Consider the following 19,896-nt stretch of genomic DNA (forward strand, 5'->3'; position numbering starts at 1 on the left):
TAGAGCTAGTTAGCATTTTCTATGCACAGATTATATGCATTGCTTTTGGCCTGATGAGTGGCCTTTTTGTAGTCGGATGCTATAGAGGTGAATTGTTGTTTGTTGGTGATTGATGGGTTTTTCCACCAGTTATTTTCTGCATATCTTTTTTTACTACGAAGGTCTTTAAGTTCAGGAGTGAACCACTGGTTTAGTGGGCTTTAGGTTTAGCTTTGTAATTACCCAATGGGGCCACTGCATCTAAGGCTGTTTCCAATGCTTGATTATACATAGAGACCAAGGAGGCAGGGTCTGAAGGCTCTAACGCATGTGTAGTGAGCTGTGAGATGTGTGGGAGAATGTTTTCTGGTGTAATGTAGCGCAAGTTTCGAGCTTGGTTGGCAGGTGCAATCGGTTTAGACGGATTGGTGGATGTGTTGGTGTTGATTTTGAATAGAATAGTATTATGGTCTGACCAAGGGCAAGGATCATTGTTGGAGATATGCGTAGTGCAGTTATGGTCAGCAAGCCAGTCAAGTGTTAGACCTTTGGCATGGGTTGGGTCAGAGGATCGTAGGGTGAAACCATGTATTTCAATGGTATTGGCTGGTGTGGATGCTTGAGAATCAGAGCTTTCGTGAAGACCTAGATTAAAGGCTCCAACGACAATCACTTTAGAGGTGGGTTTAGTATCTGTGTTTAACAAGGTGGCGATGTCTCCATCGAATGAGGAGATGGGACCTGTTGACCTATAGATGAGGTGTAAATTTAGTGAGGAAGTGGCCGAGATAGTGATTTTGGTGGACAAGAGTTCTCCCGATGAGAAAGGGCTGTTGGGAATTTCTCTAATGTTTTGGATTTGGAGATGAAGGCGATGCCTCCTCCTTTTGTATCGGTCCTGATTTCTAATGATAGCATAGCCGTCTGGTAAGGCCAGGGCTAATGCTGGGCCTGTTGCGGGATGCAACCAGGTTTCTGTAATAGCAATAAAGTCCAGGCCATTTGTTGTGATAAGATCGGATATGTCTAGGGCATGTGCCGGAATAGACCTGGCATTAATCAGGGCACCTTTAATTTGTGGGGCGAGGGTGCTAGCTTTGTCATTAGCTGGTCAAATTGGCCCTTGACTCGAACCTTTCCAGCCATGAAAGGGATTTGGCTAAGGTATCCCTCATGTAGCAGACGTTTTTCCTGTGTTGGAGATAACTTAACTAAAGATTCGAATTAGAACAGTAATTTATTACAGTAAGCTAACGTTTGATGATAACATGCTATGCACCAAGGTCAAGCAGGTGTGGTGTCCTCCTGGTTTGTGGTCTGAGAGAGGGCACATAGTGGTTTCCAGATTTGTCTTGTGTCAATCATTGGTCTCTTTTTTTGGGGGGTGATCTGAGCACTTAAGCTCCATCTCCTACTAGGTGAGTTCTAGCACTTTGTGATCTACATAGAGTCTCATTTTCTTCCTCTTGAGCAGGGTTTTCTAGTGAATTCTAATAAAGATTCCTGTCTCGTATGGGGAAGGAGATAAAGCACATGTGAGATTGCCCAATCTATTCCTGTGTCAGGCATTCTTGCCGCCTTTTCCCCAACCCTTGCTCTCATAGTCAATCAGACAGGACGTTTCTTTGAACCTTTAGTCACTGGAGTCTGTGTTAGACATTCTTGGCTATTGGTATGAGCTGTACAGCTTTCTTTGTCTGTCCGTCTGCTCCTATCTCGCAGAAACTGAAGTTATGTAGCTGACTCAACAGCACACCAAGTGATTGAGGGTACCTTTGAAATGGGGAGCGTCTGTTGTTATGCCTGTTGGAAACACTGGGGCAGATTCATGGGTCGAATAGGGAATCTGGTCCCAAACCCAATTAAATGATTGACAAACGTCATTCTCTGGCCAACAGAGATGCAACAGTGCCAAAATGTGCCACAGGACACAGACCCAAGGACAAATCAGAGTTAGGTTCTGCGTCCACTCTTACCCTTCAAACCAACGTAATTAGAAAGGTAAAATGAACACCTGGGCAGCACCTTCCCTGAAAACAAAAAGTGAATTCCTCCCATAACCCCGTGATCTTCACCTTGGACTAGGTTAATGAGTGGAGTCTGATTCAGCCCTCTCCCCCAATCTCCAATTTTTCGATCCTTATTGCACAGTGTACATACAATGTATGTATGAAACAGAGGGAACACATTGTGATTGACTTTTTGACATTACAGATGAGAGCTGTATGCCGTGGCCATTGTTGGGTGTGTGTGGCGAAATTCATTTTGTGCCTTTTTAGTTTGGGTTTATACGTGGCAGAGCCACCCAGAAACCGAAACTATTGCATTACAGTACAGCTAGGGAGAAATGGCATATGAGGAGGGACACAAAGCTTGAAGGTGGTGTTTGGTTATTTACCCACCCATTGACTTCCCATGGCCATGCTAATCCCTGTGGCCATTCCCACCGCTCCCTGCCTAAAACATCTCCTCGGTGGAATCCTTTCAACTCGCTTTATTCAAGCCTTACCATCAAACTTGTGACTCAGTGTCTGTCAATGTTTTCTCAAAACAGTCTTCTGAATGTTAGTGAATACATTGGAGCTGTAACCATGCTACTGCTGTAATATAAATGTCTTAAACAGGTCTCACAGAGTGTGGCTGCAGAGTGAACGCAGCGCTCCGGTATACCTCTGTGATCGGCAGGGTAATGATGTGTGAACTGATGGACTTCTATATTAAAATGTGAATGCCATACTCTACAACCTTGGGGAATTGTGCATCCTTGTTTCGAAGGTCGTTTTTGTTAATAATAATATGATTGCACACTAGGACGTGTCCTTTATGTGGACAGTTTGATCTTGATCACCTCCCTACCTGAAGCTGGTTTCTTTGGCCCTGATGAAGGCAGAGGTTATGTGAAACTAGAGCTATCTCAAGCCAAAACTCGAGTTGGCCTGAACTGATTGATCTATTCATTTAAATACATTTTTATCACCAAGGAACTGACGTGCACGATGGGTGGATTCCTTCACCACAGGCTTGGACGTTTTTGGTCTTCCCCATTTGTCCCTGAGCCGAGTCCAGACAGGAGCAGTCACTAGTGCCTTTTTGTTTCTCCTGTGTTTTTCAATCGTTTTGTTTGTTTATTTTATTTCTAATGCGCTCCAGACCCGTGGGTAGAAGGGTGCAACAGGTAGGATAATGCAAAGCTTACAAAGTTACAAATTATACAGGATATAATAAAATTATACAAATTATACAAGATATAGTAATAATATACAAATTATACAAGATACAGTAATAGTATACAAATTATGCAAGACCAGAGTCGTAAAAGTCAGTGAATTGCATAAAAAGATGGTGCGGGTAACATATCATAATTCAGCAGGAGAAAAGGGACCAGTTTCGTGCCTGGGAATAGCGTAGACCGGTGACTAGTGGTCGTTGGAGATAAAATGTTGGATGGCGTTCCTTCTAAATAGTGGGTAAGGTTGAACTGCTCTTAAGTTGTTAGGTAGTAGATTCCAGGTTTTAGCAGCCTTGACAGGGAAGCTATTGCCACAAATCGTGGTTAGTTTAAATGTAGGTACTACTAGACAGTTAGTGTTGATAGCTCTGGTTGGTCTGATAGAAGTTTTTTTCTGTATTTTGTTCATGAGGTAGCTTGGGGCAGCATTGTTGAGAGCTTTGTGTGTCAAGGAGATAATTTTTAATTGTATTTTGTGGCTTGTCGATAGCCATTTGTACTGACGTCTGGTGGCAGAAATGTGTGCTCTTTTATTTATGCCAAGCGCTGCTCGCAAGGCGTTGTTTTGGAGCGTTTGTAATTTCTGGATGGTTGATTTATTAGCACCACTATGAAGGGCATTGCAATAGTCAATCCTAGAGAGAATAAGTGCTCTGGCCAGCTTCATGCAGCTATTCGTTAGAGAGGAAAGGCTTACCTGCTCTTATCAGTTTGCAAGTGTAGGCGGTGGTGGAAGCCAAGGATTTAAGCTGTTTATCGAATGAAAGTGTGGAATCCAAGTAGAAACCAAGGGTTTTTACTTCCTTGGAGACCCTAATAGGATTTCCATCAATATTAAAGGAGGAGAATTCCTGGCCTAGTTTTTTGGTATTTTTGTGTGTTCCCAAGATTATCAACTCCGTCTTGTCGTCGTTGAAGCACAAGCCATGTTTGGCCATCCATGCTTGAACAACGAGATATACCCTGTTCACCTACTCCGAGTCCTTCCTATGATCCCCAGAAAGTGGGAGGAGAATCTGTGCATCATCTGCATAGTTGTTGTAGGTGATACCCAGAAGGTCCAAATTGTCGAACAAGGGTTTGGTGGAGATATTATATAGGGTTGGCGAGACGCAGGAACCCTGGGGAACGCCACATAAAATGGGGGTAGGGTCAGCTGCAGCCGTTGGGGAAAATACTCTTTGTTCTTTCGCTAAGGAAAGATTCTAACCACTTGATGGCCTCAGGAGAGAAGTGGGCAGCAGAGTCCAGGTGCCTGCAAAGGACCTTATGATCGACCAAGTCGAATGCGGCTGAGAGATCGAGTAAGAGCAGGAGTGCTGTTCCCCCTCCATCTCTCAGCTCATCGATTTGCGTCTTTAAATCGATTAGGGCAGTTTCCGTTCCATGTAATGGGCGGAAGCCAGATTGTCTAGCTCCTAGTAGCTTGTGCAGGTCAAGGTGTATTTGTATATGGATATAGGCAGCTTTATCCAATATTTTAAGGAGGAATGGCACAGTGGTAATGGGGCGATAGTTGGTCGGGATGAGTGGATCTGAGGTCTGTTTTTTGAGAAGTGGGAGCACCCAGGAGTGTTTTAAATTAGCTGGGATGGTACCTGATGTGAAGGAGGCATTGATTAATTTTGAAATGAATGGTGAGAGGTCTCTGGCAGCATCTTTTATTAACTGTGCTTGGCAGATGTCGCCCTTACAGTTGGACGGTTTGAGTGAGAGAATGATTTTTTCTACTTCTAGTGGGGAAGTTTTGTAGAAGTGAAATTTGTTGTTTGCCTCAGGTGAGTCACTATGTGTTGAAGTATTAGGGGAATACTGTAGATTGAGCATGTCTTTTTTTTTGTTGTATTTTGGTTTGGAGTGTATTAATTTTGTTTGCTAGCGCATTTTGGATGTCTGTGCACCAAGTCTTATCCTTGGTAACTAAATCTGGTGTGGCTATTGGTGACTCTAATTCTTTCAGTATGGAGAAGAGTTCTCTCATGCTAGAGTTTGAGTTAGTGATCCGTTCATCACAGGAATTCTTTTTGGCAAGGCGCACTTCTTTTTTGAAGTATGAGGAGATGGAGGTTAGTTTTGCTTTATTTTTGATTGAAGGGCATAGTCTCCAGGAGTTTTCACTTTTTCTTTTTAGAAGTCGTAAGTCTCTTAATTGGGGCGTGAACCATTTGTTAAGGTGCGCTTTAGGTTTACTTTTTCTAAGTTTGAGCGTGGCAATTTTGTCCAGTGTGCCGAGCATAATCTTGTTATATTCTTGGACTAGAGTACTAGGGTCTAGGTTGTCAGGTAGCACGTTTAGCGTAGGTAGGATAGCAGGGATGAATTTTTCCACTGTAATACTTTTTTTATTTCTAGTTAGACATGGTGGTGCTAGCAATGAGACCGTCGGAGAGGGTCTAGCTGTGGATAGGTTAAAGGCCACGAGTGAGTGATCTGTCCATGATTGAGGAGAGATGGAGGTGATGGAGACTGTGCAGTTGTAGTCCGCTATCCGGTCCAGTGTTCTCCCTTTAGAATGAGTAGGTTTGTTAACTTTCTGAGACAGGCCTGAGGCGTTGATGATATTGGCTATATCTGAGGCTTGTTTGTCCATAGGGTTGTTAAAGCCAAGGTTAAAATCTCCTAGTGGTAGAAGCTGGGAGGTAGGTTTAAGGTTGTTGGTGATTAGACTATACAAGTCCTCCTCAAAGGTGCCGAGAGGACCTGGGGGTCTGTATATTAGGTGGATTGTGAGAGTTTGTACATTGTTTATCTGGAATTTAACCGAGATATTTTCACAGGATTTTAGGATTTGAGGGGGGGATGTTCTGAGAGAGAGGCTCAGTTTAAAGATAATGGCGATTCCACCACCTTGTGAGCCGTCCCTATCTTGTCTTGTTATGGTATAACCTTCTGGAATGGCTAACATTAGCGATGGACCAGCTGCATTGTGTAGCCAGGTCTCGGTTACTGCCAAGAAATCCAGATTATTTTCTGTAATAAGGTCGGCTATGTCGAGGGCATGTGCGACAAGGGATCTCACATTGAGGAGTGCTCCTCTGAGTACTAATGTCTCTTTAGACATGTTGGCTTGGCTGGGGGTAGTTAAGTTGGTGTCTATGAGCTTGTACTTTTGTCTTTTAATTTTAGTGGCATTTGTTATTACAGTCTGGTGAGGTTTTTGTAGGTAGTTTGTTTTTAGGTTGGTTGGTGGTATGGTTCTTCTCAGTGGTTCATATAGTTGTGTGAGTCTTGCGCGAAGTTTAAGATTTCTGTCTAGTAAAGTGCGTGGGAGGGAGGTGATAGTTTCACCTCTGGCGCTAATGTTATTCGGTAGAGAGGTGGTAGGGTTATTAGTCGCTATGTTAGAGAGCCTGTGTGGGATAGGGTCTAACGGCGAGGAGGAAGACGCAGTGTGGTGTTCTTGGGTCATGGTGATAAGGAGTAGAGTAGCAGCTATGATGCTGTAGTACAATAATGGATACAACATGTTCCAACGAGTCAAGATATGTGCACGTGGGTGCCTGAGACTAATGGTGATAGGTTGGGACTAGCTAGTCTTGTGGTATTGGTAGGTACAGTAATAAGTCATAGGAGGCTAGTTTGTTGGCACAGCTAGGTTCAATGGCAAAAGGCAATCAATGGCAAGGCAAGGCAATGGTTGTGAGATAGGCAGTAGTAAATGCCAAGAGCAACACGTGTGTTCTGGGTATAGGCAGATTTGGCTAGGTGCTAAGGCTAAATGCAGTGGCTAGCATCAGGCTAAATGCAGTGGCTAGCATCAGGTGAAAGCAATTGGCTAGAGCACGAGGCGGTAGAAGGCTTCAGTATAACATCAGATAGCATAAATCAAGGCAAATTAGCGAGGCGCAAAGACAATCATTAAATCGGATAAAATGCAATGGGTAGTGGGTAGCAACTGATAGAAGCAGGTGACTAAGAACGCACAAGACAGCACGTATTGTTCAAGTTAAAATGCAGGTTGTCTGCACGTAAGGGTGACACACATCAAGATGAGAGCGTTGGCTGAGGCGGAGGACATCACATAGTGCATTTAGGCACAGTCAGACAAGTGATCTAGGATAGCTGAACCTCGTTAACTTTATAGTTTGTCCTTTTAGAGAACAAGCCAGTTAGTGTGTATAGGGCACAGTACTGGCAAGTAGATGCACAGATCTACTAATGGAGGTAGTCGATGCCTAAGGGCAAGGAATATGAACTCCACATATGTGGGGCAATTAGAGCGCACATGAGATGAAAGGCAATGTCTAGTGGCTGGCACCAGGATTTACAACGTGGGCAACACCTAATTGTAAGATAAAGGCAGTTGGCAAGAGCCACGCGCAGCACATAGGTACTAAGTGAGGCAGATTTGCTAAATGGAATAGTTAAATGCGATAGGTAACAACATATAACAGCAACACAAGGCAGTACATGGGTTCAATTTAGCAGCACATGGGTTTGAGCTGGACAAATTGGCAGAAAGCAATGGCTAACATAAAATTGGTTAAATTCAATGGGCGTCATCAGGTGAGCAATTGTCAAAGAAAGCCCAGGGCAGCATATGGGTGCACGCTAAAGGCAAGTTGGCAAGGGTGTAATGGCTGACACCAGAATGCTAAAGCAGGAGGCAGCACCTAATACATTTAGCCGGGAATTGGACCAGGTGATAAATGATAGCTATATATCGCTAAGGACGGTTGCATTAAAGCGGTTCAGATAGAGTATAAGCAAGTAGCATAAAATCACTGTTCTAGGTCACAATATACAAGCAGGTTAAGGCATGTTATACAAAGAAATGCAGGCAGAAGTAATCAATTGTGGTAAGGCACTGGCCTCATGTTGGGCAGAGTGACGATCTAATAAGCATACTGACAGTACTGCAACGTGCAACGTACAAACTGCCGAAGGACTAGACAATTAGATGATTGCGACGACGAGTTGCGGGCAATGATACATACATGAGAGGGACATGTTTATACGAGGGGGCAAGCGTTGTCACAGTACGTGGCAGGAAGTAACGGCAAGTTTAGGTAAGGGTGTGTAACGGGTGTACAATCGTGTTTCTGTATTTTACTTTGTTTGCGTTTTGTTATTTTTAGGAATTTTGACACCCTTTGCAAGAAATAAATTCTATTTTATACTGCCTCTGGCCAGTTGATATATTGAGTTGTTACACATGGGACCTTCTTTCTGTTGGTTACCATCAAACTTTGCACTCAAATTATCTGTCAGTGTTTTCTAAAAGCAGTCTTCTGAGAGTGAATGACTCAATTGGAGCTGTAAACATGCTACTGGTGTAATAAACATGTCTAAACCAGGTCTGCTTTGAGCCACTCAATTTATAAGCAGTTTGCGTGTCCTTCACTGAAGTCCTGTTAAAAACAAGCATTGGCAAAGCCAACCGTTTTGTCTTGTGAACAAGTGTTAAGCATTTGCCAGGCACTGCTATCAGGTGCCCAGGTGCTCGCACCATTTTGCATCTGCTTCCATCAATGACCAGTTAATACCTCTACGGCCGTGCCTGGCAAGTGCCTTTCCCATGCCTACACATAAGCCCAAACTGTTGCCATTTTTTTAAACATTTTTACCATTTTGGTTAAAGAAATTCACATGGATACCTGCATTTGATGTTGCCTTTTATGTTCTGTTATATGGCACTTGTGTAGCCTAATGCTCAAAGTGAACGCCCTTGGGGGACCGAAGTCCGAGGTATGAGACTTGAGAAGAGGATTTAGAATGCGTGTCTGCATTTTAGGCAGTACGAAGTTAGCGACCCATGGAGGTCTGGCTAGTGGGTGGGTTCTGTGATAGATTGTCAAGTATGCACCTCTGGGTGACTGATTATATGCCCAGTTAGACCTATTGCTTTCATGGGACACAGCTGCATTCTAATGGCAGAGGTGATGTGCATTATGGATTCGAGTGGTGGATTATTGCAGATGTATGCGGGTGGGTGGCCGTGCCCCGGGTATGATACGGCTATCTTCCATTAACACGGAGTGTAATACGTACCAGTGAGTCATGGTTGATATGTAGTTGTGATGAGGGAGTGTAGGTCATAACTGTGGGGCGACTGGAATCCTGTGCGTGCTCGATACTGTCTCAATGTCTCCTCGCGTGACTCCTCGATTCCCCTACCTACATAGTTGATGCTATTATCGAGCAGGTCCCACCTCTTGACTGACCCGCCATCCCCAAAATAAAGCACATGCAAAAGCTGTGGGTAACTACTGCTTGTAGCCACCAACCAAATGCCCAGGATGCCTAAACCTTAAAACTTGTTGGATGGCAAAGTCGCGTTTAAAGTGTTACGGGTTATAAGCTAGTCAAAGTGTTATTTGGAATCCCCATATGAAAAAGTTGGTGCTAACTTGTTAACATTTCTATACACATTTTTTTCTGCTTAAACCTGATTTTCGGGTGCAATTGCTCTAATAGAACTGTTGGGGAAATGTGTCGATTTTCCACAGAGAATCTTCCTCTGCTAGCAGCTACATGTCACCTCTATATGTCTTCTTTGCAGCGGGATTGCTGCGCCCACTGTTTATTCTTCGTACATAATTACAGTGTAAGATGGAAATATTCTTGTCAAACAAATACAACATTTTTTTTTTCAAAAGCTCTGATTGAATGCATTCAGTTCTTTGCACGGACTACTAACTGCTTTAGATATCTAAACTTAATACAACAACCGCAATACTGACCAGGCGCAACAGGTGTAGCGTATGATATTTTCAGACCAACATGCCACGTTAAGTTCATTACCTTGATGTAACTTAACTCCTGTTCAGGTAATGAGGGTCTGATAAGAAGCCCTTACCAACTTTACTTATTCACCTTTTTAATTATTTATACCAGGTCTGGAGCAATATATGAAGAACCGGTACACACAAGTGCTGATGTTTGCAAGTATCTGGCACCTTTTCATTCCCAACTAGTTGAACATCACTTCAGTGGCTATTGGTCATTGGGTGGCATGAGCTTTCCTCCAGTGCCGTATTTTTCTGTGATTCTGAGGAAATAAGTGTATCTATTGCCTCACAGGCAATGAAGGTCCCCTCAGAGGGGGTCAATTTTGCGTAGTGTGAGAGGAATAGATTTTCTGTATGTAGGCGAACGATAATATTTGGTCATGCTCAGATAATGCTGCTAAGAGTTTTTCGTTCTTCAGTCTTTCGTCGGTTTGCTTGCAAAGAAGTTTAAAGAAGTGCCACTTATTTAAAATCAATATGAGATTAAAGCAATGTTAGGAAGTGTGGGAAATAACCTTCAGGAGACAGGCAGGTGCTGAAAATTATATTTATTCCAACTGGATAAAGGGTCCTTAATAAAACAAAATATAATGTCCTCTGGTTCACTTCACCAGTGCCTGATCCCTTCAGAATACGGTGAGGCAGTCCTCAAGCTTATTCTATAGCGTGGTTTCTGGATAGGCCCACCACTCTGGTCTTCGTTCCTCCTCTTCTTCTCTTCCCTGCAAAATGAGAGAACCTCGTCAGTTTCTTCTGGCGGGCTTTTATGGACTACCTTAGAATCAAGCCCCCACCAATCGCCATCAGCCCTGACCAGCCGACATCCTATTGGCTGCTGCCGTGTTGACCCGCTTCCCATAAAGGCTGCCGTGCCTGCATGATCCCATCCAATCCGTGGGGAACTGCTGAGGCGATCACGTGACCAAAAACGTGGCCGAGTTGGGTATGGGTGGGCCCTGGCTCCGGGCGTCTTCCAGCCGCGATCCGCGGCACGCTGAAGGGCTGGTGGCCCCCCCCTCCTTGTCATGGAGGGTCTTCACTCCCCTCCCATCCCTGGGTCTGGGACCTCCAACAGGCGAGTGCGGCAGCGACGCGCCGCGTCCCCGAGCAACGGCCCGCCCTCCGGCAGGTAAGTGCAGCGGTGACAAGCCACGTCTCTGAGCATCTTCTCGGGCTTCCCCGCTGCCGGCGCAGGCGACTGCCGCGAGAGGAGCGGCCGGTCCGCTGCCTCGGCTCTTGGTGCCCCCAATCCCAGGTGCGCCCATCACCCCCTGCGGGTGCCGATGCGCATCCCCACAGGAAGCTAAAATATTTGTTAGGCTAAGCTATGTTTTTCTTTACAAACCTTTGTGGGAAAATTAGTCCTTCCAAGTATCTATTTGGGTTTTGAAAACTATCTTTTGAATCGCATCCAGAATTTTTGAGGAAATGGTAAGAAATAATAACAATGAAGGTGGAGTAATTGGGGAAATTGTGAATGGTAAGAAATAACAACATTGAAGGCGGAGCAATTGGGGAAATGGTGAATGGTAAGAAATAACAACACTGAAGGTGGTACAATTAGCACAACAAGGTGGCCATTTTTGAATGCTATTGTTGACCAGATACCAAATGTTCATAACTTCCAGCATAATTGTTAAATACAGTAAATGTTTAGGTTGTGACACGTTCCATTTTTCATGCTTCAGCTGAATGTTATTGATTATCAGCTTTATTCGGTATGCATACCATCAAAGCACATACCATAAGTTAAAAGATACACAATTTCAAAAACACAATACAATAAAAAACCATATTGATGCCCATTAATTACACATTTTAAATGCAGAACAAGACACGCAATTCATATTAATTTGATTTAAGGTGCCAGCAACACTTGCAACGGTCCAGGTAATAAATACATCATTAAAATGTATCAAAAGCGAGGATGTTTTAGAAACTTAAGTGTTTGTATTACTGGTCGCTCTGAGCCTCCGTAGCCAATCCCTTTGCAAGTACTTGACCACAAAATATACTGCGTCAAGGTCACCTGTGTTTTTACAGTAGTCCAGGGCATACGTGGTCCATCAGATGCCCATTCATCTAAAAATTCGGCGACCATATCTGGCTCAAAAATGTCTACAACCAGAGCACAACAACAAGAAATGAGGAGTTTGAGGTGAGCTCCACAGGACGGCCACTCTGCACTATACTGTTTCTCGTGAAAGCAGCAACACGCAATGTGTTCGCTCTTAAATCAAGGAAGAGCGTCCATGCAAAACCCAGAGTAATTATGTCCAGGTTCTGTTCAAAACTAAAATCCTGCTTTATTCTCAGGTTGATCGCCCAGATGAAAGTTTAAGACATGTAGTTTCCATGGATCGTCTACATACCTAGGTACCTGCCTTCTTAACCATATCCATAGACTCTTTCTATATGGCTAGTGGTTGGTTCCAGAAAGCAGCAAGGTTCAGTTTAGCAAACCAAAACGTAACATGTTTGAACCATGTAAGAGAATGGCTACCTTCTAACGTCAAGAAGTGGGACAATATGTCCATGTGTCTGGATAAGCTCGGAGCAGTTCACAGACTTATCCTAAATTGGAGTGGTCTGAGAGGTGTAAAATGTTCGATAGGCCAAAGGTCACATTCTAGATGTAAAATTATATTCGGAGCAACTGCGGTTTGCATTAGCAGGGATTTGGGGTATTTATTTTCCCCTATTCCCATAGCAAATGCCCTAATATTCCCTCAGATCACTCCACCATAAAGGGCTGCTGGTACAGCTTGCAGCTTATAAAGTTGTAGGGCTGGGGTCAATGCACCCTTGCCATGGGACATCAAAGACTTCCTGATCCCACCACTGTACTTTTCAAAAGAAAGAGTGGCTTTTGTCACTTGTTCTGTCCAGAGACCGTTTTGGGAATACTGAAGACCCAAATAGTCATATGCTGTGACCTGTTCAAGCTTATCACCATCCACTTCAATAGTCATTTTGGTATGGTTCACTCACTGTCTTGTGCCTAAAGTCCAAAGTTTTAGTTTTGTCCTTATTTATTTCCAGATGAAGTTCCTCACTCTTAATAACGAAGGAGGCCAATGTATGTTTAATGCCCATTGGGCTGGTAGACAGCAACACAGTCATCTGCAAATAATAATGCTAGGCAACTCATGATGCCCATTTTAGATGGATCCAAGCCATTGGTCACCAACTCCTCTATAAGCCTATTAATATAAATGCAAAAGAGGAGTGGGGCCAACGCACATCCTCGCCTCACACCTCGCTGGACTTCAATGAGTTCACCACTCAAACCCCAGCCCACTGACGTCTTATTGTTAAAATATAGCACCTTGATGATACTTAGCAAAGACATGGCAATTTTGTAGCCAACTAGAACCTGCCACAATTGATTTCTTGGGACAAAGTCAAAAGCTGTACGCAGATCGACAAAAATCGCGTACAGTTTTGTTTTATTTAAGACTGTGGGCCTCATTACAACTCAGTCGGAATGGGTTAATGGGGTCCGCTAATGGGTGCGGACCCGCTATTCCCATTCTGCCTGATTACGAGTTCCCTCGCGGGACCGGTAAGGACGCCTGGTAAAACCAGGCGTCGTTACCGGGACCCGCGAGGGGAAGAGGGAGCTAACAACGGGCCGGTCGTAATCGGCCCGTTGTTAGCTCCCTTTCCCATTCCCATTGATCCCTATGGTGGTCAAATGGGAATGGGAAAGGTTCGGGCCCGGGTTCCCTGAGGGAGGAATTACTGGGCCCTCTGAACTCGGAATGGCCCGGTAATTCCCCATTCAGGGAACCCGGTAAAGGAGCCCAAACTCGTAATGAGGCCCTGTGTATTTCTTCGCAAATTAAATCATGTCTGAAGCACTGCTCAAGGGTTCCCATTCACTGTTGGAATCCTGCCTGAAGATGGTTGATTATCCCCATAGTACTAGCCCATTCCTGTAAACGGCCAAGAATGACTTTTGTATACATTTTACCCACCCCATCTACCAGAGATACAGGGCAATAGTTTCCTGGAGACTGTTTTCCACCCTTTTTATAAATGGGGATGATCGCTGCATCTCGCCATGTATCAGGGTCCGTGCCCAGCTGGATAGCAGCATTAAAAACTCATGTCAGGACCGGCCTCCCACACTATAAGCCAGAGAGATAGCACAGCAAGTAGAGCGATCGCTTTGACATTCATGCAAAGCCTGCGGATGCAGGTTCGAATCCTGGCAGGGCCAAACTCAGCCTTTCATCCTTCCGAGGTCGATAAATGAGCACCACACACCGTGGATAAGCAGCGCTCTGTTGCCTGAGGGTTTGTAGCGCTACATGAATGCAAAAGAAAAGGGTTCTTCTTTGTGAAGGTCAAGGGGTTTAGTATATGGGCTTGGGGTTTCCCGCCTTCCAGGGCACTAATTACCTTTCTACTTCCGAATGCTCATGAATCCTCATACAGTTGAAAAAAATGGCTACGCCAGATGTCAGGCGCTATACTGCACTGCAACTTGCTGGGTGCATTAGATGCTTTACCTGCCACAAGATTCCAGAAGGTGCTAGAATCGTTTCTTCAGGCATCCAGCAAGGTGTCCCATTTAGCCATTTAAAAAGAGATTTAAATGTTGCTCTGAGATTTCGTAAATTATTTGTATCTATTAGAGGGTCTGCTTTCAGGCAAGATATTATTCCTTCCTTAGCTAACCTGCATTCGTCATCGAACCATCCTTGTTTGTTCTTCAACATTTTATGTTTAACCATCTTGTTCCGTTTGGTGAACAAGTTGTAGGCTGTAGGACATACCTTGGTATTGAATGGGGATTCAACGGTGAATCACAACTGGCTGCAATATTCTCACCAGCAACCTTGTAGACTTTTGGTATCTGATTGCTTTCTTTAACGTGTGACTATTTCACTGCCCACCTTGAGTGTCAAACTTAAAAAGGAATAGGGGACTTGAACCCCTCTCCCGAACCACAGAAGCCGAATATATCGACCCTCCCACCGTAGTTGGCACGGGCGCCTGAAAATAATATCACAGGAAACCACGTGGCAGCCAATGGGGGGAAGACGGAGTTAGGGAAAGGGAATGGAGTGACAAAGGAAAGGAAGGGGAAACATAAACAAGCAAGTACATAACAATATACTCAATACTCCTATACCTGTACTTGTAAATCCTGAACAGCTAGCCTAACCTCCTAGACATGCAATGAACCTGCTACATACCCACAGTAGTGTACCTTATTAGTGGCCATGTAAGACACCACTCTGCACACCACTAAACATAAGGTTAGCACTTTGAACATAACATAAGACTGAAACAGCCCGGCACACGTAACTTTTGAAACACAGAAGTTTGCATACAAGCAAAATGGCATAAACAAAGGGATGTCCCTTTCATGAAGATACAAAGACTCATGGCCCAGTGGGCACAATGAAGCAACAAACAAGGGTTCACAACAATTACACAAAACACATGCCCTCTTGCTGTGTGGACCCTAAAGAATGAGGATATCCTCCTATAATCCCAGCGCACTTTTTGTCAGTTCTGAGACTCAAAGCGTAGCGCACTGTTTGTCAGTTCTGAGACTCATGGCGTGTTTCCTCACACATCGGTCTCCTTATACATCGCGGATTTCCTTACACATAGCGTGTTTCATCACACACTCTCAGCATGGTTCGTATCATAAATAAACAAGCAGAATAAATCATGCTGTAACACCAAAACATGAGCAATGCAGTGGTAAACCTAACTGATGATCCGGATGCCTCACGAGGACATCCGGACCCTGAAGTTCGATAGCCAACACTCTGAAGGAGGCCGTTTTCACTGTCGCGGCCCCGCAACTGTTTCTTCTCCTGCTTAGAAAGGCTGCAAATCACCGCCGTGGCCCGGTGTGAAGCTCCAAAAGTCCTTCGGCGTCCAAACACTCCTGCATGCCCTCGCGTCCTCAGCTGCCACCGCCCGTGCTGATAACCTGTAATTACCTACACCGAGGCACAGGCGGCGGCGAGTTTTAAACAGTATTACTAATGACCAGCTGGCGTGCCGCGCGAACTGGAAACTACACTCATCCAAAAGCCTGCTGGAAAATGTAGTTTATCGCCTCTTGGGACATAAGAAGCGCCGTCCTCTACCCCAAACCAGATTTCCTGATATGGAGGCCATGATAATTGCTATTTGGGAGGTAGATGGAACACTCAACAGGTCTATGGTCGCTCTTGCACGGGTCTAGAACCTCGAAGTAATCTACCAGGTCCCAATCTTTGGCGCTTAACATAATGTAGTTTGTTCTATTGGAGCTGTTGTGCCCTTAAAAGGTATTTGTATGTTTCTCTATGTCAGCTATGTTCCATAATACGATTTTGATGTTGCGCTTGGCTGGGGTGGCACTGAAATTTGATGACACCATTAGTCAGTCCACACCCTCCATTCAAGGGCCGGAAGAGGTCTGTTGGGTAGTTGGGTTCCCCGACCCATATCCTCTTCCTATAATACCCCTACTGTGGTGGGTGGAGTGATCTAATGGATATCTTGGATCCCCTAGATGGAAAAGTGCGTAACTCTACGGAGAGGAGACCATCAGCCAGAAATGTATTCCTCAAGGATAACTGGATATATTTCCCAATGGCATTTGGCCCCTTTTACAGTGAGTGATGTCTTCTCTGACTAGCGAGGTACACCCCCTTGTGTGTCTTATCCAATGAATGGCTTTGTTGAGCAGTGATTTCTTATTTTCATATTGGTCTGGTTGCAATCTCAGATCGTCATACATACATATTCTCTGTTCTCCTTCTAAACTCAAGTTCCTTCTCCTAGGGATCGAGGGCCAAGGGGGTCATCCCTCATGTTGAGTGCCCATCCAATTAATAGTTTGGCTACCAACCTCGAGGGACCTCCTTGGGGGATATGCTTGGGCAAAATGGTCGATGACTGCTGTGATCGCTGCATCTGGTCTTTCACGGGCTGCCACTGTAGTTACTGGAATGCCAGTCTGATCCACTTGATAATTCAATGGCATTATTTGTAGTTGTTCCCTGAGCCAATGCTTTTGTCTGGTTGGCATTAGTTACCGAAATGGAGCTTGTGCTATAAGTTAATTGCCCTCTGGGAACAAATATCAGTTATTACAATTATTACCAGCGTTAGAGCCATTGAAGAAGTAGAATTCGGTGGTGGGAGAGCAGCTGCAATTGAATCAATTTTGGCAACCAGGATATTTAATACAGTCCTCAGCTTCTGTAGTTCGTCCATTATCTTTAACTGGTCCAACCCTTTTGTGCAAATGTTATTGAATTCTTACCTGTTTAATATAATTGATTGCAATACATGAGTATAATAACATTGTGCAGGTTACTTTTACTGGTTGATGCTGAATTTATTTTAGAGAACCCCTTTGTGTTGTATTTGATACTCGTTTATATTGCGGTAGCCTCTTTTTCATGTCTTTTGTGTAGCTATTCCTCGGTAAAACATTCCAATGTCATTTGGGGCCAAAACTACATTTTCTTCTATGCTACACACATAGGTGCCACAAAGCTAAAAGTTATATTTGCAAAGGGATGTTTATATTGCTAAGAATTAAAAACAACCTTCAAGTAGTGCTACAGAAACATTACTTTTATATTTAGGACTTAAATGTTTCCTGGGATGTTTTTTGCCGCACTTATGAAGTCGTGTGCTATCATTGGCATAGGACCAAATAGCCTACCACATTTACAAATAGGTGTGTTCAATGACAAATGTCTAATCCAGAGATCAATTTCTACACTAGTGCTTCTACTAGTCAAGTCATAGCTTGACGGAGAGCCCGGGGTCCCAAAATGCAATATGTTCTAGAAGAGGAGGGAACTCTCAATTAGTTATGAAGCATTTACATAGTGGGCTCTCTGTCTGGTTTGCCTCTGGAAGCATTGTCCCAACTACCCATCTCTAACTACAAGGCTGCAACAGCCCATGGGACCATTTCATTTTATTGAATATTTCGGGGTCAGTCCTCCATCTAGTTCTACTGGCTGTATTTGAGGCAATGCAAGGGGATAATGTTTATGCTTTGTACATGCTTTGCATGCAACATATGTTGCCTGTGGTTGCGTGAGCTTCGTTTAGCCTCTAACACATTTAACTGGTATCAGTTCTGCAACTGAAATCTAATTAAATTAGTGAACACAGTTGTAATCATTCTCTCCTCAGGTACTTGTGAGTGAAGACTCAAGTGGTGAAGGCATTGTAGCACATTTCCCTGCACACGAAAAACCAATTTGCTGCATGGCTTTTAACCCAAGCGGTAAGTTATTATGTCAGTTTGCTTAGTGTTCAAATGCAGGATTTTTAATTTGTGATTGCACAATCTCTTTTGTTTATCATTGTATGCTAATGCATTCATTTCTATATGTTAATATGCTTAGAATATTGAACAGAAATGCTATACAGAGGAACTTCCATTTTTGTATATCAATATAAATTTGTTAAGTACAAAACGTTAACCTTGCGGCACCTTGGCCCCAGAGAGAAGAGCTAGAAAAAATACTGTCCACTGTGATATGTAGGATTGGTGAGCCTTTCCAGCATCAGTTTATCTTGAAAACAGCCAGATCTTAACTAGCTTACTAAATTTGAAAAGCTTGTCAGTTGACAGTACGGCCAGTGGAGCGAGCTCCACGATTAGGCTCCCCAGTAGGAACATTCTTTCACCTATCCTGGCTTGCTTATATATCAGAATTAAAAGTAGATTACAAAATGATGCTCTTAAATCACAAGAGAGTTTCAATCATGCTGGCTTAAAAGCTAGAAACAGGAGACAGTTTCCATGAAGAGGCTTGAGAATAACTTGATCAGCTCTTTTACTGGCAACCAGTGTCATTTACGCAAAGCAGTAGGGAAGATGTTCAGTTTTCTCTAGCGGCCAGATTACAAAAGAATTGGGCTGCAAAGAATTGAGCTTCTTGTTATTTATGTATTTCAGAGTCTGGAAGAACGAGCATTACAGTGATCTACTCTAGATAAAACAAGTCTGTTTACCAAAAGTACTGGAGCATTTCTGGAAAACATTTAAACGTGTTGCTACGGGAATTCAGTTTAAAGTATCCTGCTTTTGCCACAGCAAAGGCTGTTAAGCATGCAAAGATAGAATGCCATCCCGCATCACACCTAACTGCCTAACTGTCGGGGTGGGCTTAGGGAAAAGATCTATGCAGGAAGGTCAATGCATCAGCATCCAAATGTGGCATTTATCAGGAGCCAAGAGCACTTTGACTTTTCTCTGCATAATTTCAGGTAATTAGTGATTAGTGACTAATGATTGATGGCAGTTTGATGGCAGTTAGACACAATCATCAAGAGTGTGAGCGTGGGCACTAACAAATGCAGTTGTAATGAATATGAAAATTAGTAAGGAGATACTTGGAGAGAGGTGTGGAGCACTTCAGAGAAAAACCCCCTGGTCCGAGGGCACCAATGACCTACACAGAAAAATAACTGCACCCAACACATGTGGATCTGATGTACTGAATTGGGTGTTAGTTATGTAAATTAGGCTATTCAATTGAAGCTGTTAGTTCTTTGGAGTCTAGTGTGAATATTTTAGAGGTAGTCTATGTAGAGATATTCTTCTGGATGTTTTAAGTGTGAAGGTATCATGAAGCAAGACACAGACAACAGATTCAAAGTTCAAAAACAAAACACTTTATTAACTTAAATGTCAGGATGTAAAAATATCTAACTTGACCTATGCTAAGGTGGGATTTCCCTATCTAAATGAAACCAAGGAAAGTCTGAGTCAAAGAGTTCAACTTAAAAATCTGTCTGTGTCCAACACCTATACTTGCCCTCACAACTTATCTTTACAATGTGTAGGGATGTCGGCAACCAAAAGAAACGGTGTTCAACATAACATTCTGAGCTGCTTCCAGCTTCCAGCTTCCTTTGAACTCCCTTGCCCAAGTGTATAACAGTTCCAACAAAAGTCTGAAAGTT

General features: G+C 43.7%; 1 protein-coding gene across 4 annotated transcripts in view; it reads left to right on the forward strand.

Moving 5' to 3' along the window:
• BCAS3 (BCAS3 microtubule associated cell migration factor) overlaps window positions 1–19,896 on the forward strand; it is a 3,943,855-nt gene that overhangs the window by 2,467,936 nt on the left and 1,456,023 nt on the right. For all 4 annotated transcript variants that reach the window (XM_069615076.1, XM_069615077.1, XM_069615079.1 and 1 more), the window contains one exon: window positions 18,115–18,208. In XM_069615076.1, the coding sequence (XP_069471177.1) occupies window positions 18,115–18,208 (94 nt within the window). The remainder of the gene's footprint in view (window positions 1–18,114; window positions 18,209–19,896) is intronic.

This window comes from Ambystoma mexicanum, chromosome 9 (genome assembly GCF_040938575.1).
Source record: "Ambystoma mexicanum isolate Mex_15411 chromosome 9, UKY_AmexF1_1, whole genome shotgun sequence".
Taxonomy (NCBI): domain Eukaryota; kingdom Metazoa; phylum Chordata; class Amphibia; order Caudata; family Ambystomatidae; genus Ambystoma; species Ambystoma mexicanum.